We start from the raw sequence: 20,493 nt of genomic DNA, 5'->3' as shown, positions 1-20,493 counted from the left end.
GCTCAAACGAATACACTTGAAATCCACCGCGAGCTCTCTCAGCGATCGCTAACTGACAGACGTCCACAGACAAACAACTGACAGATAAACGACACCCACTCTTTGACGTTTCTAACAAATATCGCCACCTAATCAATATAAGATGGCGCTACCATCCAATCCTCGTAATATGTATTGCTATACTTTTTATAGATATAAATAATAATTATATTAATAATCTCTAGATCTAGATTTAAATAATTTTTAATTATAATAATCTAGACTTTAATGATTTTTGTTTAGGTAGTTTAATTCAAAATGAGGAACAAAGAATCTTCCTTCCTAGTAGAGTCTAGACCACAAATTTCCCTTTAAGGTTTCCGTTATTTCCCTTTCACGAACTGAACCCTGAAAAATTAAGTTTATTCGTTCGTAAAAACCTCATATCAAATTTACGAGGCCAAAATAATTATCTCTGAAGCATAAGTTCGTTAACAGTAATTAACTTTTTAATGTGCTTTTGTAATTTTCGGGGACAAAATAATTTATCACTATGTAATTACTTTTCGGACTTTCTCTCTTTGATTTTCTTCATTAATTCTAGCCTCATAATTTATTTATTGAAATTTGAGGTTATTAAATGATTAGGCGTTTAGAGGTCGTGGCCTAGATTGATCTGGTGCTATTTTGGCGGTGGATTTACAAGACGGAGGTCCTGGGTTCGTACCCCGGCTGGGCCTATTGAGGTTTTCTTAATCGGCCCAGGTCTGGCTGGCGGAAGGCTTTGGCCGTGGCTAGTTACCACCCTACCGGCAAAGACGTACCACCAAGCGATTTAGCGTTCCGGTACGATGCCGTGTAAAAATCAAAAAATACAAAATTCATTTATTTCAATTAGGCTTAGTTTACAAGCACTTTTGATACGTCAGTTGACTATTTGTAAAAATTCTACTACCGGTTCGGAAGGCAGGTTCTGCTGAGAAGAAACCAGCAAGAAACTCAACAGTTGCTCTTTTAAAAAATCATACAATATTATAATTTACAATAGATGACAACATTACAATTTCTTATAGTTTTACTTCCTGTGTGAAGGTGGAAGCTGATCCAATGGCCTCCAAGCATCTTTATCATCGAAGAACTCATCAATGGTGTAGTAACCTCGACTAAGTAAATGTTTTTTGACATTGCTTAAAGCTATGCATTGGCAGGTCCATCACAGTCTTGGGGAGTAAACGAAACGTGTAGAAACCGAAAGGGAAAATCCACACGATTTTCATCCTCCTCCTAACAAGTTAGTCCGCTTCCATCTTAGATTACATCATCACTTACTTAGGTGAGATTGTAGTCAAGGGCTAACTTGTGAAGAATAAAAAAAAATTAGATCTAGTATCGCAACCTTTTGAATGGAATGATCAAAACGCGGGATTGTGATAGGTTTTCTAATATAAACGTCATGTAACTCTGTCAGCACTAACTCATACCTCTCCAGGGAATTGTTGTGTTTATTGCAATTTTATACGCTGTTATAAGTGGAATCCACTCGTCTCGAGGAGTCTCCACTGGATTCTGTGTTAAGTGCTTTCGTAATTTATTGTGCTAAGAAATAAATTCCAATTCTGCACTCGTGATTCGCTTGGCTGCCTCTTGGTGCTTGGCGTTTTCTCTTTTTAAGACTATTGTTGAAACACAATTCAAATTTTATACTATGACTATGACTATGATTAAAATTTTAAAAATATATGGTATTTGTTAAAATCTAAATGAGTGAATAAATGTAACTAAATAAAAAGAAATAAATAAAATTAAAACCCAAGTTTACGAGTTATATCAAAATGGCGCCCTTATAGCAACATTTGACAACAAACGTCAAAACGACTATTGCGTTGAATACGTCATCAATCCGCCATTGTTACTCATATTAGTGTGCATTTCTTGAGGAGAGAATGAATATTTTTTCGAAAGAGTTAAAGTAAATTCGTAGATTTGTATAATAAAAAATAGTTAAAAGAAGTATTTTCTTTTGTTTCCGCTAGGGTGCAATGACTGGGCTCCATACAATTTTGAACCATCTCCTTTTAATACTAGTACGAGTATAGCTTCGTGTATTAAGTGGTGACTCTGTCTGTTATACAAGTCGTGGGTTTAGTTCCTTTTGTGGTAAATATTTCTGTGATGATCACAAGCTACGCTTTTTTTTAAAGTTAGCCCTTGACTACAATCTCACCTGATGTTAAATGATGATGCAGTCTAAGATGGAAGCGGGCTAACTTGTTAGGAGGTGGATGAAAATCCACACCCTTTTCGGTTTTTACACGACATAGTACCGGAACGCTAAATCGCTTGGCGATTCGTCTTTGTCAGTAGGGTAACTAACCACGGCCGAAGCCTCCCTCCATCCAAAAAAGCGTTAGTTCACGGAAGTTATTAATAGGGAATAATTGATTTATTATGCTATTGTCCGCGAAAAGCCCACGAATCCAGACGTGTTAAATTCTATTCCTAATGCTAGTTCGGACTACTCTAGTATTTTAGTCAAGTACGAACCATTTTTGGGCGGTAAATCCAAAAATTGTTCTTACTCGAATAAAATACTAAAGTAGTCCGAAATAGGGATACGTCTATTCTCTGAATGACTAGTCGATTAGACATACTCGTAAAAGAACTTACTCATAAAAAGTCCTTTTGGCTGAAAGGCACATTCATAAGGATGCTTATTCTCCAAATGACTTATGTTTCTGTCTTATAGGCTACACGTAGATATAATAGGTATTTACCAATGTAAGGTAAAACGCTTGAAAAAAGTGCTTTGTGATTTAACACTATGTGCTAACGATTGTTTATGTTATGTGTGTTATATGATTGGTTATGTGCTAGCTAAAACTTTTCTATGATCGTCGCAGTTTAGCATATTTAGTTCATTCGATTTGTTCGAAATTCAAACACTGACATGAACACCATTGGGATTTAAATTTCACGCCGCGTTTTTATCTGTTCGAATTTCGAATATATCGAATAAAAACGGTGACATGATATTTTACACAATTTGACTTATGCATCAATACAACGATTTCCGCATACCGTGGCCTATGTAGGGTAACTGAAGCGCATAGAATTAGTATTGTTGGAAATAGTAGTCTGGGACGGATATGACGTCGCTCGATCTTGTGTGGCGCGACTTGTTTCGCAAAGGGTAGGGATTTAGAGAGGGGTAGCGATCAGTTGGCGGGAACGACTTGCGATATTAGGTGCCCGATCCAATCGGCTTCAGTGTGCTCGTGGCGTTCGAGCCGTCCACATTACTTGTTATGTAATTCTTTATGGGTTACTTGGGATAGGCGGAGAGTGTGACTTGAGTGGAAAAGGGGAGTGTTGGTTAACTATCAAAGACGTTTTTAACCCTACACATAACGTTCACAAGTGCGTGACTCCACTCATGGTCATTCTCTGCCATTCTAGGGTCTTATTTTGGTTACAGTTTGATTTGTTAATTAAGTTGTCCTGACAAATGTTGTGAAACCTCTATTCGACATTGGTTTTCTTCTTTTTGTAATCCACATCGGACTCTGCTAAAAGTATATTTAGTTTCTTTGACTTGCTTAAATTTCGAACACTGACATGAGGGATTTTAATATCGCGCCGCGTTTTTATCTGTTCGAAATTCAAACATACAATTTCCGCATATCATGGTCTATGTGGCGTAAAAGAAGCGCATTTAATTTCATCGATTTGTTTAAATTTCGAACACTGACATGAGGGATTTAAATTTCACACCGCGTTTTTATCTGTTCGAAATTCGAACGTTGACACGACATTCTACACAATGACCTATGCATCAATGCAACAATTTTCGCATATCTTGGCCTGTGTAGCATAAATGAAACGCATGAATTAGAATATTTAATTTCATCGATTTGTTTAAATTTCGAACACTGTCATGGGGGTTTTAAATTTCACGCTGCGTTTTTATCTATACGAAATTCAAACATTGACATGACATTTCACACAATTTGACACATGCACCAATGCAACGATTTCCGCATACCGTCGCCTATGTAGCGTAACTGAAGCGCATAGAATTAGTATATTTAGTTTCAGTTCTGCTGGCACAGCGCCATCGCTATTCCGGTCGTTGACCCCGATTCTGCGTCTTCCTTGAAAAACAATGCGTAGAACGCGCGAAATCCCGCCTCGAGTATAATTTGACACTTTGTTTTTTTTTTTAATTGTCGCGATACTAAGTTTCAGCGGATGCTTTGTTTTTTAAGTTTAATTGTTTTGTTTTCTTCATAATTATGGAAAGAGTGCAATTTCCTTTACTTCCTAGAGAATTGTTTTTTGAAGGGCTGTTTTAATATGGTAGTGTTGAAACAGGTAAATACGTAGGGTGCCAAACAATTTCATTAAAATATATTCAATAGTTGTATTGTAGGCTAAAGTTTGGCAATGGGTGGGGTACATATTTCGAAGAGCCGATGGACGTTGGGGTCCCAAGGTGCTAGAAGTTGTCGACCCCCCAATAGGTGGACCAAGGATATCGAGCGGGTTGCTGGGAGCCGCTGGATACTGGCGGCTCGAGACCGATGTTCTTGAAGTCCATGCAAGAAGCCCATGTCCAGCAGTGGACGTCTATCGGCTGACAATGATGATGATTATGAGGCTAAAGTTTATTCTTGTAAGTCGAATGTCATACCATAGCGTATGTCAGGGATCCGTAGAACATTTTGTACAACTGATTACTTCAAGTTAATTTTTCTTGAGTAGCTTCATCTCGACGAGCTGCTAAGGGTAAACCCACGGGATGTCTACTAGTAGGTCAGGAGTCACCAAATGGCGGACCGCGATCCACATCCGGTCCGCCAACCTATTGTTTGCGGACCGAAAAAATATATCCCCTGCAGTATCGATCTCGACTTACCGATAAACATCTCCAGGATTTAATGTCAATAGCTCGCACTAATTTCACTTTAAACTTCAGACCGATAATCAGCAACAAAAAATGTCACTTTTTCCATTGATTAGTAAATCAATACCTACCTTGATAATTTCCGTAATTAACTTTGTTTAATAAATATTTTTTTTATAAATTGTGTGGATCGCGAAGGTCATTTCATTTCTTAAAATGGACCCCTTACGAAATCGGTGACCCCTGTAGTCATAAGCTTCAGTTGAGCGAATCAAATCACCCTCGTTCACTTACAAATATAGGAATAAAATTACACATTTCTATACTCATTTCAATAAATTATACCTTCCACTTTGATCTCTAAATGTATTAGATGGAAAAGGCTTCTATAATAAAACAGGAATATTTTTATTATATTATTTTGATGTTTACTCCAAGGGAAAGGCTGTGAGATGGATATCTAACAAATGCTTGGATATATTTGCTAAGGGTTCCACCATATTTATACGTTCCAATTCGGTGCGAATAAATAGCCTTCACTCGAAATTTTGATACTAGTATAGCTTTGTGTATTAAGTGGTGATTCTGTCTGATAAACAAAGTCGTGGGTTTAGTTCCTTTTGTGGTAAATTTCTGTGATGAACATGGATGTGTTCCAGTAGGTATCTGAACCTACAGCACAAGGCACGCTTTTTTTTATTCTTTACAAGTTATTCCTTGATCACAATCTCACCTGAAGGTAAATGATAATGCAATTTTAGATGGAAGCGGGCTAACTTGTTAGGAGTAGGATGGAAATCCACACCTTTTTCGGTTTCTATACGACATTGTACCGGATCGCTTTATCGCTTGGCGGTACGTCTTTGGTTAGTGTGGTAACTAGCCACGGCCGAAGCCTCCCACCAGCCAGACTTAAACCAATTAACAAAAACTCAATCAGCCAAGCCGGAGATTGAACCTAGGAACGCATATTTTAAGAGCCATCTACAGAGCCATTCCTCTTTGTGTAGATATAATTATTCCCCTCCATCTATCCACCACTTTGCAAAATTTAACTTATTTGTAATAAAATAACAATTTTCAAAGTAAACATGTAAACGTTTACACAAGTTATATATAACAAAAATAGTTAACAAAAGTCAATACTACCTACAAAGGCGTTTGTTGTTGCGAACAAATGTAAATAGACCCAAAAACGGAATGAATAAACAACTCTATTGACAAAAAACATAACTAAAAAATATATCTACATTGAATTGGAAGCCAAAGAAATGGCTATTTGTAGATAAATAAATTCGAATGTGGGTAAATATTATCGTTAGATTTATAGAAAGTTAAAAGTAAATTCAGTATATATCGATGTTTTTATTATACCAAAAATCACAGAGAATTCTCAACGAATTACCGTATTTATCAAGATCATTTGATGAAAACCCATTGTTAGATATGGGCTTTTATAGAGACCTCTAAACACAAAGGTCTTGAGCCGCCTGCAACTTGCAGTTCCTGGGATACATTTAACTTCTTCAGTCTACCTACTGGGGCAAGTTGACCAATAGTTCACGCTTTCTGGTGCGTGGTACATTGGGACCCCAACGTCCAATGGATTTTCAAACTATGTGCCAATTGCAATTTCAACTTCGCGACTCGTTGAGCTGTCGGGAACTTTCGCTCATCTGCGGATCTCCTCATTTCCGATTAATTTACGCATAGCATAGCATAGATACTCAAAGCATAGCTTGTCATTCTCAAAGACGAATAAATCGACCAAGTTTAAAAAAAAAAATGTACATGTCTGTATATACGTCGGGTCTATCGTCAGGTCGGGTTGAGTTTATGAGGCAAAACATCCACGCCTCAGGTACATGGACATATGTCAGATAGGCACTAATTGTAGGTCGTTTTCTGCTGCTAGGTATTTATATATACTATAAATGCCTAGCAGGTATTTGTATAATCGTACCCTGCTAGGTATTTCTCAGACGGTTTTTCTCTTACCATGGGTCATCCGTTATTAACTCCTAAAAAAAAATTGGTTAAATAAAATACTGTAGAAAGTGAGATTAGCTACGTGCCTACTATTGTAGTTGAGGAGAGTAAAATCCCCAAATATTCGTTTGAATGCAAAAAAAATCAAACGATAGATAGCTCCTTCGCCGCGGTAAAAAATTGTGAAAAAGGCTATTAATAAAAATTTATTTTTTTGCAGTTTTTTACTTTCCTCGACCAGACTATACGCACGTTAAAGTTATTTGCGACGGGATTCAAAAACGTTTTTGAACGATAGAGGAACCGTAATAAAATCCCCAGTATTCTTTATATTCAACGCCATTTTGTCTGCCTAACATTTTTAGAAAAATTCTTAAAGAGAAAAGACAAATAAATTCCCAACTATCAGCTCAGTCAGATGAAAGCGGTGCGAATTTGCAGTAAACTTGTAAGTTTTAGAGTATGTAGTCAACCTGCACGAGAAAATAGTTGGAAAAACAATCTTCAGATTTTCTCTTTTGTACTATAAAGATTGGATTGCTTCGTTTCCCACCGTGACTTTGCTGATGTGATTTTATCTATATGTTGATCGTTGATGGTTGGAAACTGCAAAGACTGGACCTTGGATAAGGAAGTAGGCACATTTTGTCATTCTTTCTTTTCGCGTTTATCGACAAAAGTACTTAGCCTATTTCTGGAAGGTCTGCGTTTTTCTCTTCATTGTTAGAAGTAGATTTTTTCTCTTGTTTGTTACACTTTCTTTTTTACCCGACTACGGCGAAGCCAAAAGGATGGGTAATGATTTTGGCAGTCTATGTAAAATGTATGTATGTATGTATGTTTGTTCCACTGTAGCGCCTAAGCTACTGAACCGATTTTAATAAAAGAGGTGTCAAAAGATTCGTAATAATTCAAATTTCAATTTGAATTATAAAAAGTAGCCTATGTGTTAATACAGAGTAAAATCTATTTCCATTCCAAATTTCTGCCAAATCGCTTCAGTAGTAGCGGCGTTTAAGAGTACATACATCCAAACATACATACAAACTTTCGCGTTTCTATTATTAATAGGATAAAAAATAGGTAATTTGTTTAAAAGTGCTTGCTTTTTGCCTCAATAAAAGAAACGTATTTAAATTAAATAAAAAAAAGCTCAAAGAAAGATGTCTGGTGAAACTGGTTATCAAAACGAAAACGAAAACTTTCAACATTTTGGCCAACTTTTCAAATAGATAAAATATTCAAATAAAAGCAGTTTAAAATTATAAGGTATACTAACCCGCGGTGCGGTGGAATGAATTAATAAAATACTTATAAGCTTGTGAAAATTTTGCCACGTCTTTACTTTAAGATAAATCTTCTTACATTTACGCAAATTTTGTTAAAGTCTTTGAATTTTCTTCTTAGATCTTTAGGATCTTATACATACAAACGGACGCCGGTGACTTCGTCCGCGTGGAATTCAGTTTTTTGCAGACTTTTTCGGGATGAAAAGTAGGCTATGTGTTGAATTCAAAATATATGAAATTTTTCTCTCAATTCATATATTCAGGCTGGTCATCTATGTCACAGATTTGTCAAATCTATTAGCCAAATTAAATCTACTTACTTCATTCGCACGAGAGTTTTTTTAAAGAGCGTTCAAATACAACAAATGCATTCCCAAGTATATGTTCACACGACAGCGTTTTTAAAACGCGACACTTTTTTTGGAGCAGTGTTGCATTTTTTATTTTGGGCGTTGGAAATATACTATCATTTAACTTCATTTGAACGCTTGTATAACGGACGTTAAAAAAGCTCTCGTGCGAATGAGGGCTAATAGTTCTTGAACCTTTGATGTTTGATATTTAAATATTGCGTTTTAGAAAGAATAACTTCCCTACAATTCGTAATCGAAATCGTTATATCAAATAGTTGAAATAACGATTTTTATCTTTATTAATGTTATCGCTGCGTTGCAACGACTTGCGGTATGGACAGTGTGCTCGTGGCGTTCGAGCCGTCCACATCTCTTATTGTGTAATTCTTTATGGGTTACTTGGGATAGGCGGGGAGAGTGACTTGAGTGGTAAAGGGGAGTGTACAAACAGTCAAAAGATCCTTTAACCCTACACACAACGTTCACAAGTGCGTGAATTCACTCAAGGTCATTCTCTGCCATTCTTGGGTCTTATTTTGGTTACAGTTTGATTTGTTAATTGAGTTGTCCTGACTAATGTTGTGAATCATAACCTTTGTTCGACATTAGTTTTCTTATTTTTGTAATCACTTCTGAGTCTGCTAAAATTAATTATACTTTTATTAAATTTGTAACAAAACTATTACAATTTCTTATTATAAGATGAAGGAAAAAACACGAGTTTGCAAGTACGGAACCGAGCTAACGAAGGAATAATTTTATAACGAACTTGAAGAATCAAACGAAATAAAAGCAAAATTAAAACTAACACTAGGAGAGAAAAGTTTACCATTAAAAAACTAAAGTGACGGAGCGAAGCGGTAACTGCCCAGCGAGCGGAAGCGATTCTTTAAGCTTCTTAACTTTTTACTGCTTTTAAATACAGTTTGATAGACGTTTATTTTGCACTACAGTTCGTGCGCTGTAGCATGGTGCAGGTGACAGTTCATTTCACTCTTAGTTATCCGCGATTCACGATAATAGTACGTATGTTTTATGAACGTCTTAAGGCTACTGTCACCCGCACCATGCTAAAGCGCACATTGTATTATAATTATTTCAAGTGAATACTTTTTTACCCACGACGGTACCGAGATATTACATGGTCACTGGACACGTATAGCGATCTCTTTATGGGGTGACAGTAGACAGCTTAGACCTCCGGAAGGTAGCAGGCATCGATTGGATGCAAAAAGCCAAAGATAAAGCCGGCTGCCGATACTTAAAAGAGGCCTATGTCCAGCAGTGGATACATGATGGCTGATGATGATGATGATGAGGCAGCTTAGATGGCCAAACTTCCCACCAGCCAGACCTGCATTAATTAAGAAAACCCAGGACCTCCGTCTTGTAAATCCTGCTTCCGTCTAAGACTGTATTTTCACATCAGGTTAGATCGCAGTCAAAGATTGATTTTTCATTGAATAAACAACTTGATTAAGTCAAATAGTCCAGTAGTAACATTTGACTCCTAAATGGACGACCGGTCGATCGTATCCGTTACGTGACATGTAAAAAAATATAAAGTAAACTAAGGGCAATATGCGAGCATAATATCATGTTCCGCGCGATAGAGGAATATAAAGATTTTTTAAATGGCTCACAACGGTAGATTAAAACCGCATTCCCTGACTGTCAGGCTTCTTCAACGCAGACGGATTTTTTAACCGACTTCCAAAAAGGAGGAGGTTCTACGTTCGACTGTATGTATGTTTTCGATAAAATACTCGCGGACAGCGAATGGTTAACTAATAGTATAACTTAAACATGCTTTAACTATAACAGCGTCTTGTCCAAAGTTTACCTGTAAAACGTTAATTTCAAGTTGCACTCCATGTAATATATTTAAGCCGATACCTCGCCGGTGCATTATACCGCAACTTTAATATCTTTCAAGCAGAAAATTCGCTTCAATAAATCTCCTTGGAAGTTTTTTAGTGAACAATGAGCTTGCTTACGCTTACGACGCCATTTTGTGAAAACAAAGTGTTAAGAAAGTGTGTAATCTTGAAGTAATTTTCGTGTTATTTTTTTTTTATTATGTTATTGACTAGGAGCCGCGTGGTTCCCGTTCCCGTAGGTATACGGAGATAAAATATAGCCTATAGCATTCGGAGATAGTGTAGCTTCCCAATAATAATAATAATAATAATAATAAGCCGTTTATTCCCAAATCACACATACAAAATAATATAATACAAACAATTAAAAAGGATAAAGAACTTAAAACTAACTTAAATTAACAAAACTTAATTCTAAAATAATAAATATTTATTGTAGGTTGATAATTTTCTAACTGTTTTATTTGGGTACCCATTTTCGGGTAGCTTCCCAATAGTGAAATAAATTTTGAAATCGGTTTAGTAGTTTCAGAGCCTATTCAATGCAAACATACAAATATTTCCTCTTTATATCATTATTTAGATGAAGCCTAATTGCCCAAGATTGGGCTACAAATACTAAGCTTTCCTTTGTTTTTAAGAATTTTTTAATAACTTCTCAGTCAGGAGTTAAAAAGTTTGTGGTATTACAACAAGTTAAGATATTGATACCTGTATTTTTCTCCACATTTATTTATATTTCCTTTTTGATTTTTAACAAAGTTTATAAAATACAAAACACTTTGTCGACGTCTCTCCCCTCTCCTATAAGGAGGATGCTTTGTAGTAAAAAAAATAGGCCGTAAAAATAGGCTGATAATGATGATAACGATAATAATAAAAATTTTAATAAAAAAAATACAACCGACTTCAAAACCTAAAAACGTACCCACTAAACTAAAAAGCGTAAAATAACATCATAATATATTCTACCTGCTGATCAGTATGAAGTCGGTGCTAAGCCGGTGATGTATTAATTCAAGCCATGTGAAAATATCTTATAGATTTAGATTTTGCAGACAGTGTTGTTTCATGTGGTCCTTTCAGAAATGGCTTAAATTAAGACAACACCGGCTAAGCACCGACTTCATACTGATCAGCAGGTAGAATATATTATGATGTTATTTTACGCTTTTTAGTTTAGTGGGTACGTTTTTAGGTTTTGAAGTCGGTTGTATTTTTTTTATTAAAATTTTTATTATTTTTCCATTTTTAGTGTATAATTTCATCTCAAACGAATACATCAGACCCCAATGACAGTCACAACCCATCTTGGTACAAAATTCTCAGCAATACAAATTAATCAAGCCCAAGCACAAGGTAGCTACCGTAAACCGTTAAGGGGTTCCCTTAATTCACCTTGGTCTTCATCATCAGACCCCTAATAACAGACACAACTCATCTAGGTAGAAAGTTCTCAGCAATACGAATTAATCAAGGCCAAACACAAGGTAGTTACTGTAAGCTGTTAAGGAGTTCCCTTAATTGTCCTTGGTCTTCATCACCAAACCCCTAAATGACAATCACAACCTATCTATGTGGAAAGTTCTCATTAATACAAATTAATCAAGCCCAAACACAAGGTAACTGCTGTAAATCGCCGAAGAGTTCCCTCGTCTGTTTTATGGCTCCATCATCAGATCGATTTTAAACCTTCATGAAATTGTAGTACATTAAAGTACTAAATGGAGAAGTTCACGAACACACTAGACACCCATATAATTTTCGAAAGTTCCCCTCAATTTCTCCAAGATTCCATCATCAGATCTTGACATGATGGCAATGGGACCAAATGGGGACTATACCGTTTCAAACAAAAATAGAATTTTTGAAATCGGTCTACGCGTCTTCGAGTAATCGGTGTACATACATAAAAAAAAAAAAAAAATACCGACCGAATTGAGAACCTCCTCCTTTTTGAAGTCGGTTAAAAATCCTTTACTATAATGTACTGCGCTGCACTAGTCATCCTATAGGTTAATTTCGGCAAATTCGTTCGTAACACTCCCGATGATACGCGGGGACCGGGAGTAGGGTAGCGATGACAAATAAACCTACAACTGATGTTCCCCATATCCAGCCTCTGCCCCGCGCGCACGACATCACACCCGCGCAGTCCTTCCCTCCTCGTCGCCCGCATATCATGGGAGTGTCGAACTTGGCAAGCTATAAACATATGTAGCTCATAGGTTCCATGTGCCCGTAACTTCAATGCAACTTAATGTTTAACAATGCAATAAGTCCCTATGGACTCCTGAAACTGCGTAAATTATAACTTGAACACTTAAACAATGTAGAACAGAAACAAACAAGCGAACCGAACGGAAAACTAAACTCAACACCCTCAGCGGCACTTGACTGAGGCGGAAAGTTCACTTTGTAGCACGGCAGGTGAGAACTTTGCGTCATTGAATAAATAAGGCTTTGAATACATTGATGCATTTCCACTAAAGTATAGTAGGACTATTATTTTTTGTTGCCATATTTTTTTTATAATATATCCAATATTCCCCTCCAACTAGTCGGGAAAGACTGCGATAGGAGTGGGTACGACAATAAACCAACGCGAACTGGTCTAGGATCGAACCACCACCCCTCGGTGATGAGTCCAACCGCTCTTACCGTTGAGCTATTGAGGCTATTCTGTACCGATGTTTTTGTAACTGACTAGCACAAGTTTCCAATTTAATTTTATCTGTCTCTGTCTAACACGACACTGTAGCATGAGAGAGATAGAGGTAAATTTGAAATTTGCACTTGTCATTTATACAAAACATCGTTTAATAATAGAGTAAAGATGTTGTTCTAACGATGATTATATAGTATCCTTTTAGATAGAGAGAGATAGAGCTGAATTCGAATCACTACTGCTCATTTGTACCTACTCTTAAATCTATGGTACTGCTTGTCATTTCCATTACAACGCTTAAACAATTAAGAACAGAATCAAACAAGCGAAACGAACGAAAAACTCAACACCCTCAGCGGCACTTGACAGAGGCGGAAAGTTCACTTTGTAGCACGGCAGGTGAGAACTTTGCGTCATTGAATTGAATAAATAAGGATAAAGCATCGGGTACACTGATGAATTTCCACTATGAAACAAGCTCACCATCATATTCACTTTTATTATTATTAGAAAGCCAGTACCACCAGCAGGGCAATTCGCTAACATTGACGTTTGTTAGTATATACCAACTAGCGGTTGTTAATAATTCTCAAGTCGCTTGATTTCGTATTCACTATCATTTCGACGCAGTAAGCTAACAAGCGAAAGTACCTCAAATTTGTAGAAACGTTTAATTTTTTTTGAAAAATTAATTATTTTATAATAATTCATTTTTCAAAATAACATTATTAAAATTCAAATTTTGAATGTACAATTTGAACAGCGTAGTTTTTTTTTTATTGAGAAAGAATACATTATGGAACATAAGCTAACTTATCCTAATAACTATAAGGGTTTTAGGGTCTCCAACGCAAAAGGTACAAATATGTAACTCTCAGTCAGAGAGGCATAATTGTGCAGTGTTACATATGATATGATAACCTTTTCAATTTCCATAAATTAGATATTTACTTTATTATAACCATATTATGGGTCGCAAAGTGTTGGAATGGCGACCCCGTACTAGTAAGCGCTGTGTTGGTCGACCCCCCCACCAGGTGGATTGACGACATCAAGCGAGTCGCAGGTATTCGCTGGATGCAGGCGGCTCAGTATCGTGATGTTTAGAAGTCCCTACAAAAGGCCTATGTCCTGCAGAGGACGTCCATCTGATATGATGATGATGTTGATAACCATGTTCCGCGTTCTTTGACTTTTGCCTCCAATGTATTCCGACCTTTAGTTAGAAAACTATTTTAAAATGTTCATACATTTCCTTTATGCTGTTAATAGCAAAGTTTTTCAGGGAATAGTATCAACACTATACGAAAATCCTACTTTACAGTCGAACTAAGCTGAAATAGTAGGAAAGCTTTTCACAATTTTCACGGCAGGTACACATTTTATAAAGTGAGGATCACTTTTGTTTTGTACGAGTGGCTGTTATTCGCAAATTTATTCGTAAATTTTATGAATGAACAAATAATTTTATTTGTTCAAATAAAAAAACATAAAAACAATAAATGAACCAGGAGAAAAACATTTAGTTTACCAAAAACTTGTTACTTGAAATATTTATACTTTATATTATTTATATGAATAATGATATTTAATCTTTTAGTTATTTAAGTTTTGGATCTTGTATAACTTGGTACCTAATAAATGGCTTATTTTTTTAAGCTTTTGTTTATAAAAACTAAAATTCAAATATTCTCAAAAAGTCTTAAAATTTTAGTATTAAAACGTTGATACGTAGGGTTTAATATATAACACAGTAATATGATAACATAATATATATTTTTAACTTTTTAGTTCTCTACGATTCTTATGATTAACTGATTATTTAAAAATTAAGCTTAAGTATTTTAATTTAAAATTATTGGGTGGTTTCGGTGTTCTAGTACGCGGTGCCTTAAGGAACAATATAAGAAAACCAATCACAAGCCCTTTTCTTAATTCGAACCATAAGGTTTATTATACATTTAAATATTTATTTTTGAAAATATATTTATGATTAAGGCCAAGGCCTTACATCACAAAGGCTTTGGCCGGGGAAGCAAAATTTCTCCGTGTTCTACCCGGGCATAAAACTTCTCCATGTATGTACACCTGGTACGTAACAGAGGCACGAAAACGTCATATAGTCAATAGTCAATATTCATTTATTTTAGTTAGACTTAGTTTACAAGCACTTTTGAAACGTCAGGTATTAATATCTATACCAATATTATAAAGCTGAAGAGTTTGCTTGTTTGTTTGTTTGATTGAACGCGCTAATCTCAGGAACTACTGGTTAGATTTGAAAAATTCTTTCAGTGTTAGATAGCCCATTTATCGAGGAAGACTATAGGCTATATATTATCCCCGTATTCCTACGGGAACCGGAACCACGCGGATGAACCTGCGCGGCGTCAACTAGTTAGATAATGGTGAAAACAATTAGTCGAAAACTTAAAATTAAATATACAAGGGTTCCAAGCGCTCCTCGGTCCAAGAAATAAAATATTATAATCGTTCAAATTTCTTGAAGTGATGCGTTTGCATTTGGAAATATTTTTTTATTTATACAAGTAACATCATAATGCTATGGAGTCGCTAAAACGAAAAGAAATTTTACCTTATATCTTGTATTATTTGTACCATTATAAGTGGTACTGATAAAACGTGGCAATATCTCACGAATTTAGCAATACCCGATCTCGGGCCGGAAGCGAATGGACAAGACAAATACCTCCTCTAGACCATTAATCCCTCTAATCTTGACAGAAAACCTCCGGCCATGGGGGCAGAAAGAGCTCGTTTATCAAAATAGGAGAATGGATTTGATTTGAGGCTTACTAAATATAATTCTGTGTTTTGATGTAATACACATAATGTTGATTCAAACAAAAATTTAGTAAGATATAAGACTAATAAATTTTAAAATGAAATCAAATAACTTTCTGACAATCTTTTAGACAAAAATTTCGTTACATCTCTAACACAGGGTCTTTAGTAAAAGGTTTAGATGGTAAAGTTACTTTAGTACTTAGGTATATATACTACCAGAATCAAAAAAATTCGTGAATAAAAAAGTTGAACGTCTTATTTTCTTTTTTATTTTATTAATATTTGTCAACCAAAAAAAAATTACAATAATATTAAAACAACGTACCTACATATCTATAACTATATATTATAAAAATTAAAAATGAAATATACTAAATTTAAATTATATCTAAAGGCTCAGGCGTCGTAGAATTCGTCCGAATCGACGATCATTGGTAAAGTGCCCAGGAGGCTGGCAGTATTGCCACGTTGTATGACAATACTAATTCTTTGGCCAAAATATAGGCCAACCTTCTGACCGCAAACGGCTCAAATATGCAATCTCCGACGAGATTGCTATATTTGCGCCGCTTGAGGGTCTCTGCTGATGCAGCAGATTAAGATGAAGCTACTCATGGAAAATTAATTTGATAGTAATCAATTACAAAAATGTTCCACGGATTCTGGGTATTTACCTTCCATCCAAAAAAGTATATATTTCTGAAAGTTATATCGGCATTTAATAGTCTAAGCTAAATAAACTTGTATTTACTATGCTATGAACTTGTATTGTGTACTGCACTGCCTCATTGGTCCAGTGGCTAGCCTATGTCATGACTTCAGACCACGAAGTCTTGGGTTCGAATCCTGAGTGGCTATCAGATACTGAACTGAGTTGTGAGATAGCATGTTAAGCTGTCGCTCTCGGCCATTATAATGACCATCAGTGGTCGTTAAAGGATCTTCATTCTAAGCCCACCAACCCGTATAGAAGCAGCGTGGGCTAAGCTCCATATCCTTTGTCCTTTAAGGAGAGAGAGACCCGGCCTTTTGTTGGGCCGTTAAAATAGGCTGTGATATTAAAATGATTTTCTCTATTGTTGCAGGCTTACCGCCGATGTAAAAACAAAGCCGAAATGAGATGAGTATGCGCGTGTCGTGGGCAAGGTGGTATTGGATAGTTATCTTCACGACTTGCACCGCGAGGACCGCCAGCGACTGGCTCGACTGCGCCCACATCCCGACCTGTCGCTGCAAGTGGTCCTCAGGGAAGAAGACCGCCACGTGCGCCTCCAGCGACCTCCGCCGCCCGCCAGCGCTCTCACCAGACATACAAGTCCTAGACCTCCACGACAACCCGCTCAGAAATCTCCCCCAAGAAGTCTTTTCCAACATCGGCCTACTAAATTTACAACGGCTCAATTTACGTGCCACAAAACTTAGATCTATTCACGCGGACGCTTTTCTAGAATTAAGGATTTTAATTGAAGTCGATTTGGCTGATAACGACCTCGCTCTGCTACCAAGGGATATATTCAGAGGCAACGAGAGATTGCGACTCGTTATGTTAAGCAACAATCCGTTGACGACATTGATAGCTGACCAATTTCCTACGCTTCCTCATCTAAGGATACTACTATTAGACGGCTGCAGATTGAGGACCATTCATACGAACGCATTGCGCAATTTAAAATCTCTAGAGACTATAGACTTACGAAGAAACCAACTTACATTCCTACGATTGATCACATTTTCCTTGCCTGCTTTGAAAACATTGTCGCTATCTGGTAATCCGTGGAGATGCGATTGTCGGTTGCGAGAGTTCAAAGATTGGTTTTTAGAAAGCAAATTGGGTACAGAAGAATTAGAATGTGTAGAACCTTCCTTTTTATCAGGAAATATATGGCGTAGTGTACCCAGTGAGACTATGGCGTGTCCGCCAGAAGTGAAATCGAGTACATTGGTTGTGAGAGCAGAAGTCGGATTAGCTGCGTCATTCGGTTGTTGGGTTCACGGAGTTCCAAAACCAACAGTGACATGGTTATTAGATGGAGTAGAAATGAGAAATAGTACTATCGATTGTGATATGGAAGAAACGGATACAACAATCGAAGACGATAATTCTGATGATAGAGTACCAGGGAGCGTGAGATGGGTAAATATTACGTTACTGAATGTGACATCGAGTGCAGCTGGTGAATGGACCTGTGTAGCTAGAAGTTTAGCAGGTGAAGCGAGAGCTGTCATCAGTCTGGTCTTACCAAGATCACAGACAGCTACAGCGCGAACAGCACCCGGGATACCACAACTGTTAGGGGTTGTCTTCGGAGCTCTAGGAGCGTTAGCAGCCCTTGGTTTCTTAGCTGCGGTAGCCTGTTGGAATTTGAGAAGACGAAGTGTACCTCCCAGTAGGAGTTTCACAGACCAAGAGAAACGTTTGATAGATGCTTCTGTAGTTGTAAGTTGCGATCGTTCCATCGCCGACATGGCATCACCGTGTAATTTTGAGCTGACCGAACGATCTATATCAGTAGACGACCAGCCTAGAGGTTGCGGTTTTGAACCAGTTCACATAACGATAGAAGGTACGCCTGGAGCGTTTCCACCGCCGCCAGCAGAGTTTGCAGTGCCAGTTCCTTATGGTAATATTTTTATATCTGTCCAAGTAGCCGGGAGAGTTGAGCCTGGAAAGTATCCTGATTTGCTGAGTGGAGGTGCGACGTTGCCTCGTCGAAGTAGAACATGCTGCAATGCTCCCGCATACGACAACATGGGTCCTAGAGTGACTGCCACAGGCAGCTCTACATGGTCGCTACCAGGAGCTAGTTCAGAAAACGTGGAACCTTCAGAGACTCCAGTGCTATCGTTACCACCACCTCCACCAGAATTCGTTTCGCTTTAGCCGAGGCCGCTGGTACTGGACGCCTCTAACCTCAGGTGACCTGGTACCTCAAACTTTGAAGTCAATTAGACTATTTCCCAATTTTATTGTATTTATAATACGATAATTTTTAAAGTGATCAATTTGAATGAGAAACCTGTAAATAGTGCGCGCGAATGGTGTGAGACATCCTGTGAGATTTAAATACGTAAGATTGTTATCAATATTGAAGAGTAAATGTATGATAAATAACATTTTATGTGCAATGTTTATTCGTATGGAATGTTTAATACTTGTGAAAGCATTTAGTGTCTACCTGTTTGTTTACTAGACGTTCCTTTTATGACTTCGCGTATGTGTCTTCCCAACTTTTGTAAATATTGTTTAGTCGTGTTTACAAACTTCCCAAATATAAGACTGACCTCTTTGTCTTATTTTCGCCTCTTTACGACTCGTGGTTACGACTGTATAAAGCTGTGTACCTTCACATAGGCAAAAAACAATGGCTTCTAAAAGTTTCATTTCAAAGCAAAATAATGTTAAAATAAACCGATCACATTATGGAGATGTTTGTTGTTTTATTAAACCCTCGAAATATAGATTATTACCGTTTCAGTTAACTGAGTTTGTTTTGATATATTTTCATGATACATTTTAACTTGTTTCAATCCGACCTTGATGATATCAGAAGATATCATCAAGGTCGGATTGAAACAAATCTTCAGAAAATTTAGACGAGAGAACCTAAACACATGGACATACAGACAGAAAACAAAGTGATCCTAGAAGGATTCCGTATTTTGCCTTTTGAGGTACATAAATTATATATAAACTACATTAATGAGCTACTTGTAATTTCGGAAGACAGTTTACATAAAGAAGATACAAATTGATGATTAAAAAACTATTTTTAGATTTCTTGGAACCACTATTAATAATTTTTTTTGTTTCTTTTTTTGTAGACATGACATTAAATGTGTTTAAAACAGCTAATAAGAATAATTGAAATTTAATTCATATCCGGTGTAAGCTGTAAATGTCACACTATAACTGTACACACAATACTGTCAAACAAGTACAAAATTAACATTAAACCGTAGACAGAGAAGCATGAAACAAAAAAAATATTTTAAAAACGCCATAAACGTGCGCGTCTACGCAAAGATCACTGACGATGTATCAAGGTGTGAGTTACGAGTATGTTGCCATGATGAAAATTCTTACTTAATTTTGCCGACAAAAAAACATTTTTGGTTTCAATGATGGGTGCTGCTTGCTCGACACTCAGAATAAAATCCAGCTTCCATACAAATCTGGGAGATGTCCTTTGATCCTTGATGTTATTGACGAGTTGCCATGTAACAATAAACAGAGAGACTCTGGGATCTCAATACCCAGCAGGGTTCTATAGGATTTTCTACATTGGCTCAGGTTTTCATTATCTGGTGGCTTCTGCCGTGGCTATTAGCTACTCCACTGGTAAATACGTACCGCCAAGCGTTTTAGAGTTCCAGCATGATGACATATTCCCGAATAGAAGAAATCAGAGGTATGAATAGAATATTTTTCTAGGTTATGCCACATATCGCAGGGTATTTATTATTCTACGATAATTGTGATGTGTGGCATAATGGTAGCAATAAAGATATTTTCTTTCTTTCTTTAATAGAATAAAAGTTATTTCGCTAACATTCAGACTGCATTGTGACCTAACACCAAGGAAGAGAGATCGTTGGAAAAGGTAAGGTGTTGTACATGAAGAAT

At 36.8% G+C, this 20,493-nt stretch overlaps 1 protein-coding gene across 1 annotated transcript in view; it reads left to right on the top strand.

Annotated features, from left to right (window-relative positions):
• The window catches only part of LOC112053969 (leucine-rich repeat-containing protein 24-like), a 52,676-nt gene extending 33,380 nt beyond the window's left edge, over positions 1-19,296 (top strand). The window contains exon 2 of the mRNA XM_052888780.1: positions 16,955-19,296. Coding sequence (XP_052744740.1) covers positions 16,990-18,750 — 1,761 coding nt within the window. The 5' untranslated portion in view covers positions 16,955-16,989 and the 3' untranslated portion in view covers positions 18,751-19,296. The remainder of the gene's footprint in view (positions 1-16,954) is intronic.
• The last annotated feature ends 1,197 nt before the right edge of the window (positions 19,297-20,493 follow it).

The sequence above is a fragment of the Bicyclus anynana genome, chromosome 23, assembly GCF_947172395.1.
Source record: "Bicyclus anynana chromosome 23, ilBicAnyn1.1, whole genome shotgun sequence".
Lineage (NCBI taxonomy): Eukaryota > Metazoa > Arthropoda > Insecta > Lepidoptera > Nymphalidae > Bicyclus > Bicyclus anynana.
Note: the sequence above shows the minus strand (reverse complement) of the source record. Positions and strands in the feature narration are given on the sequence as shown.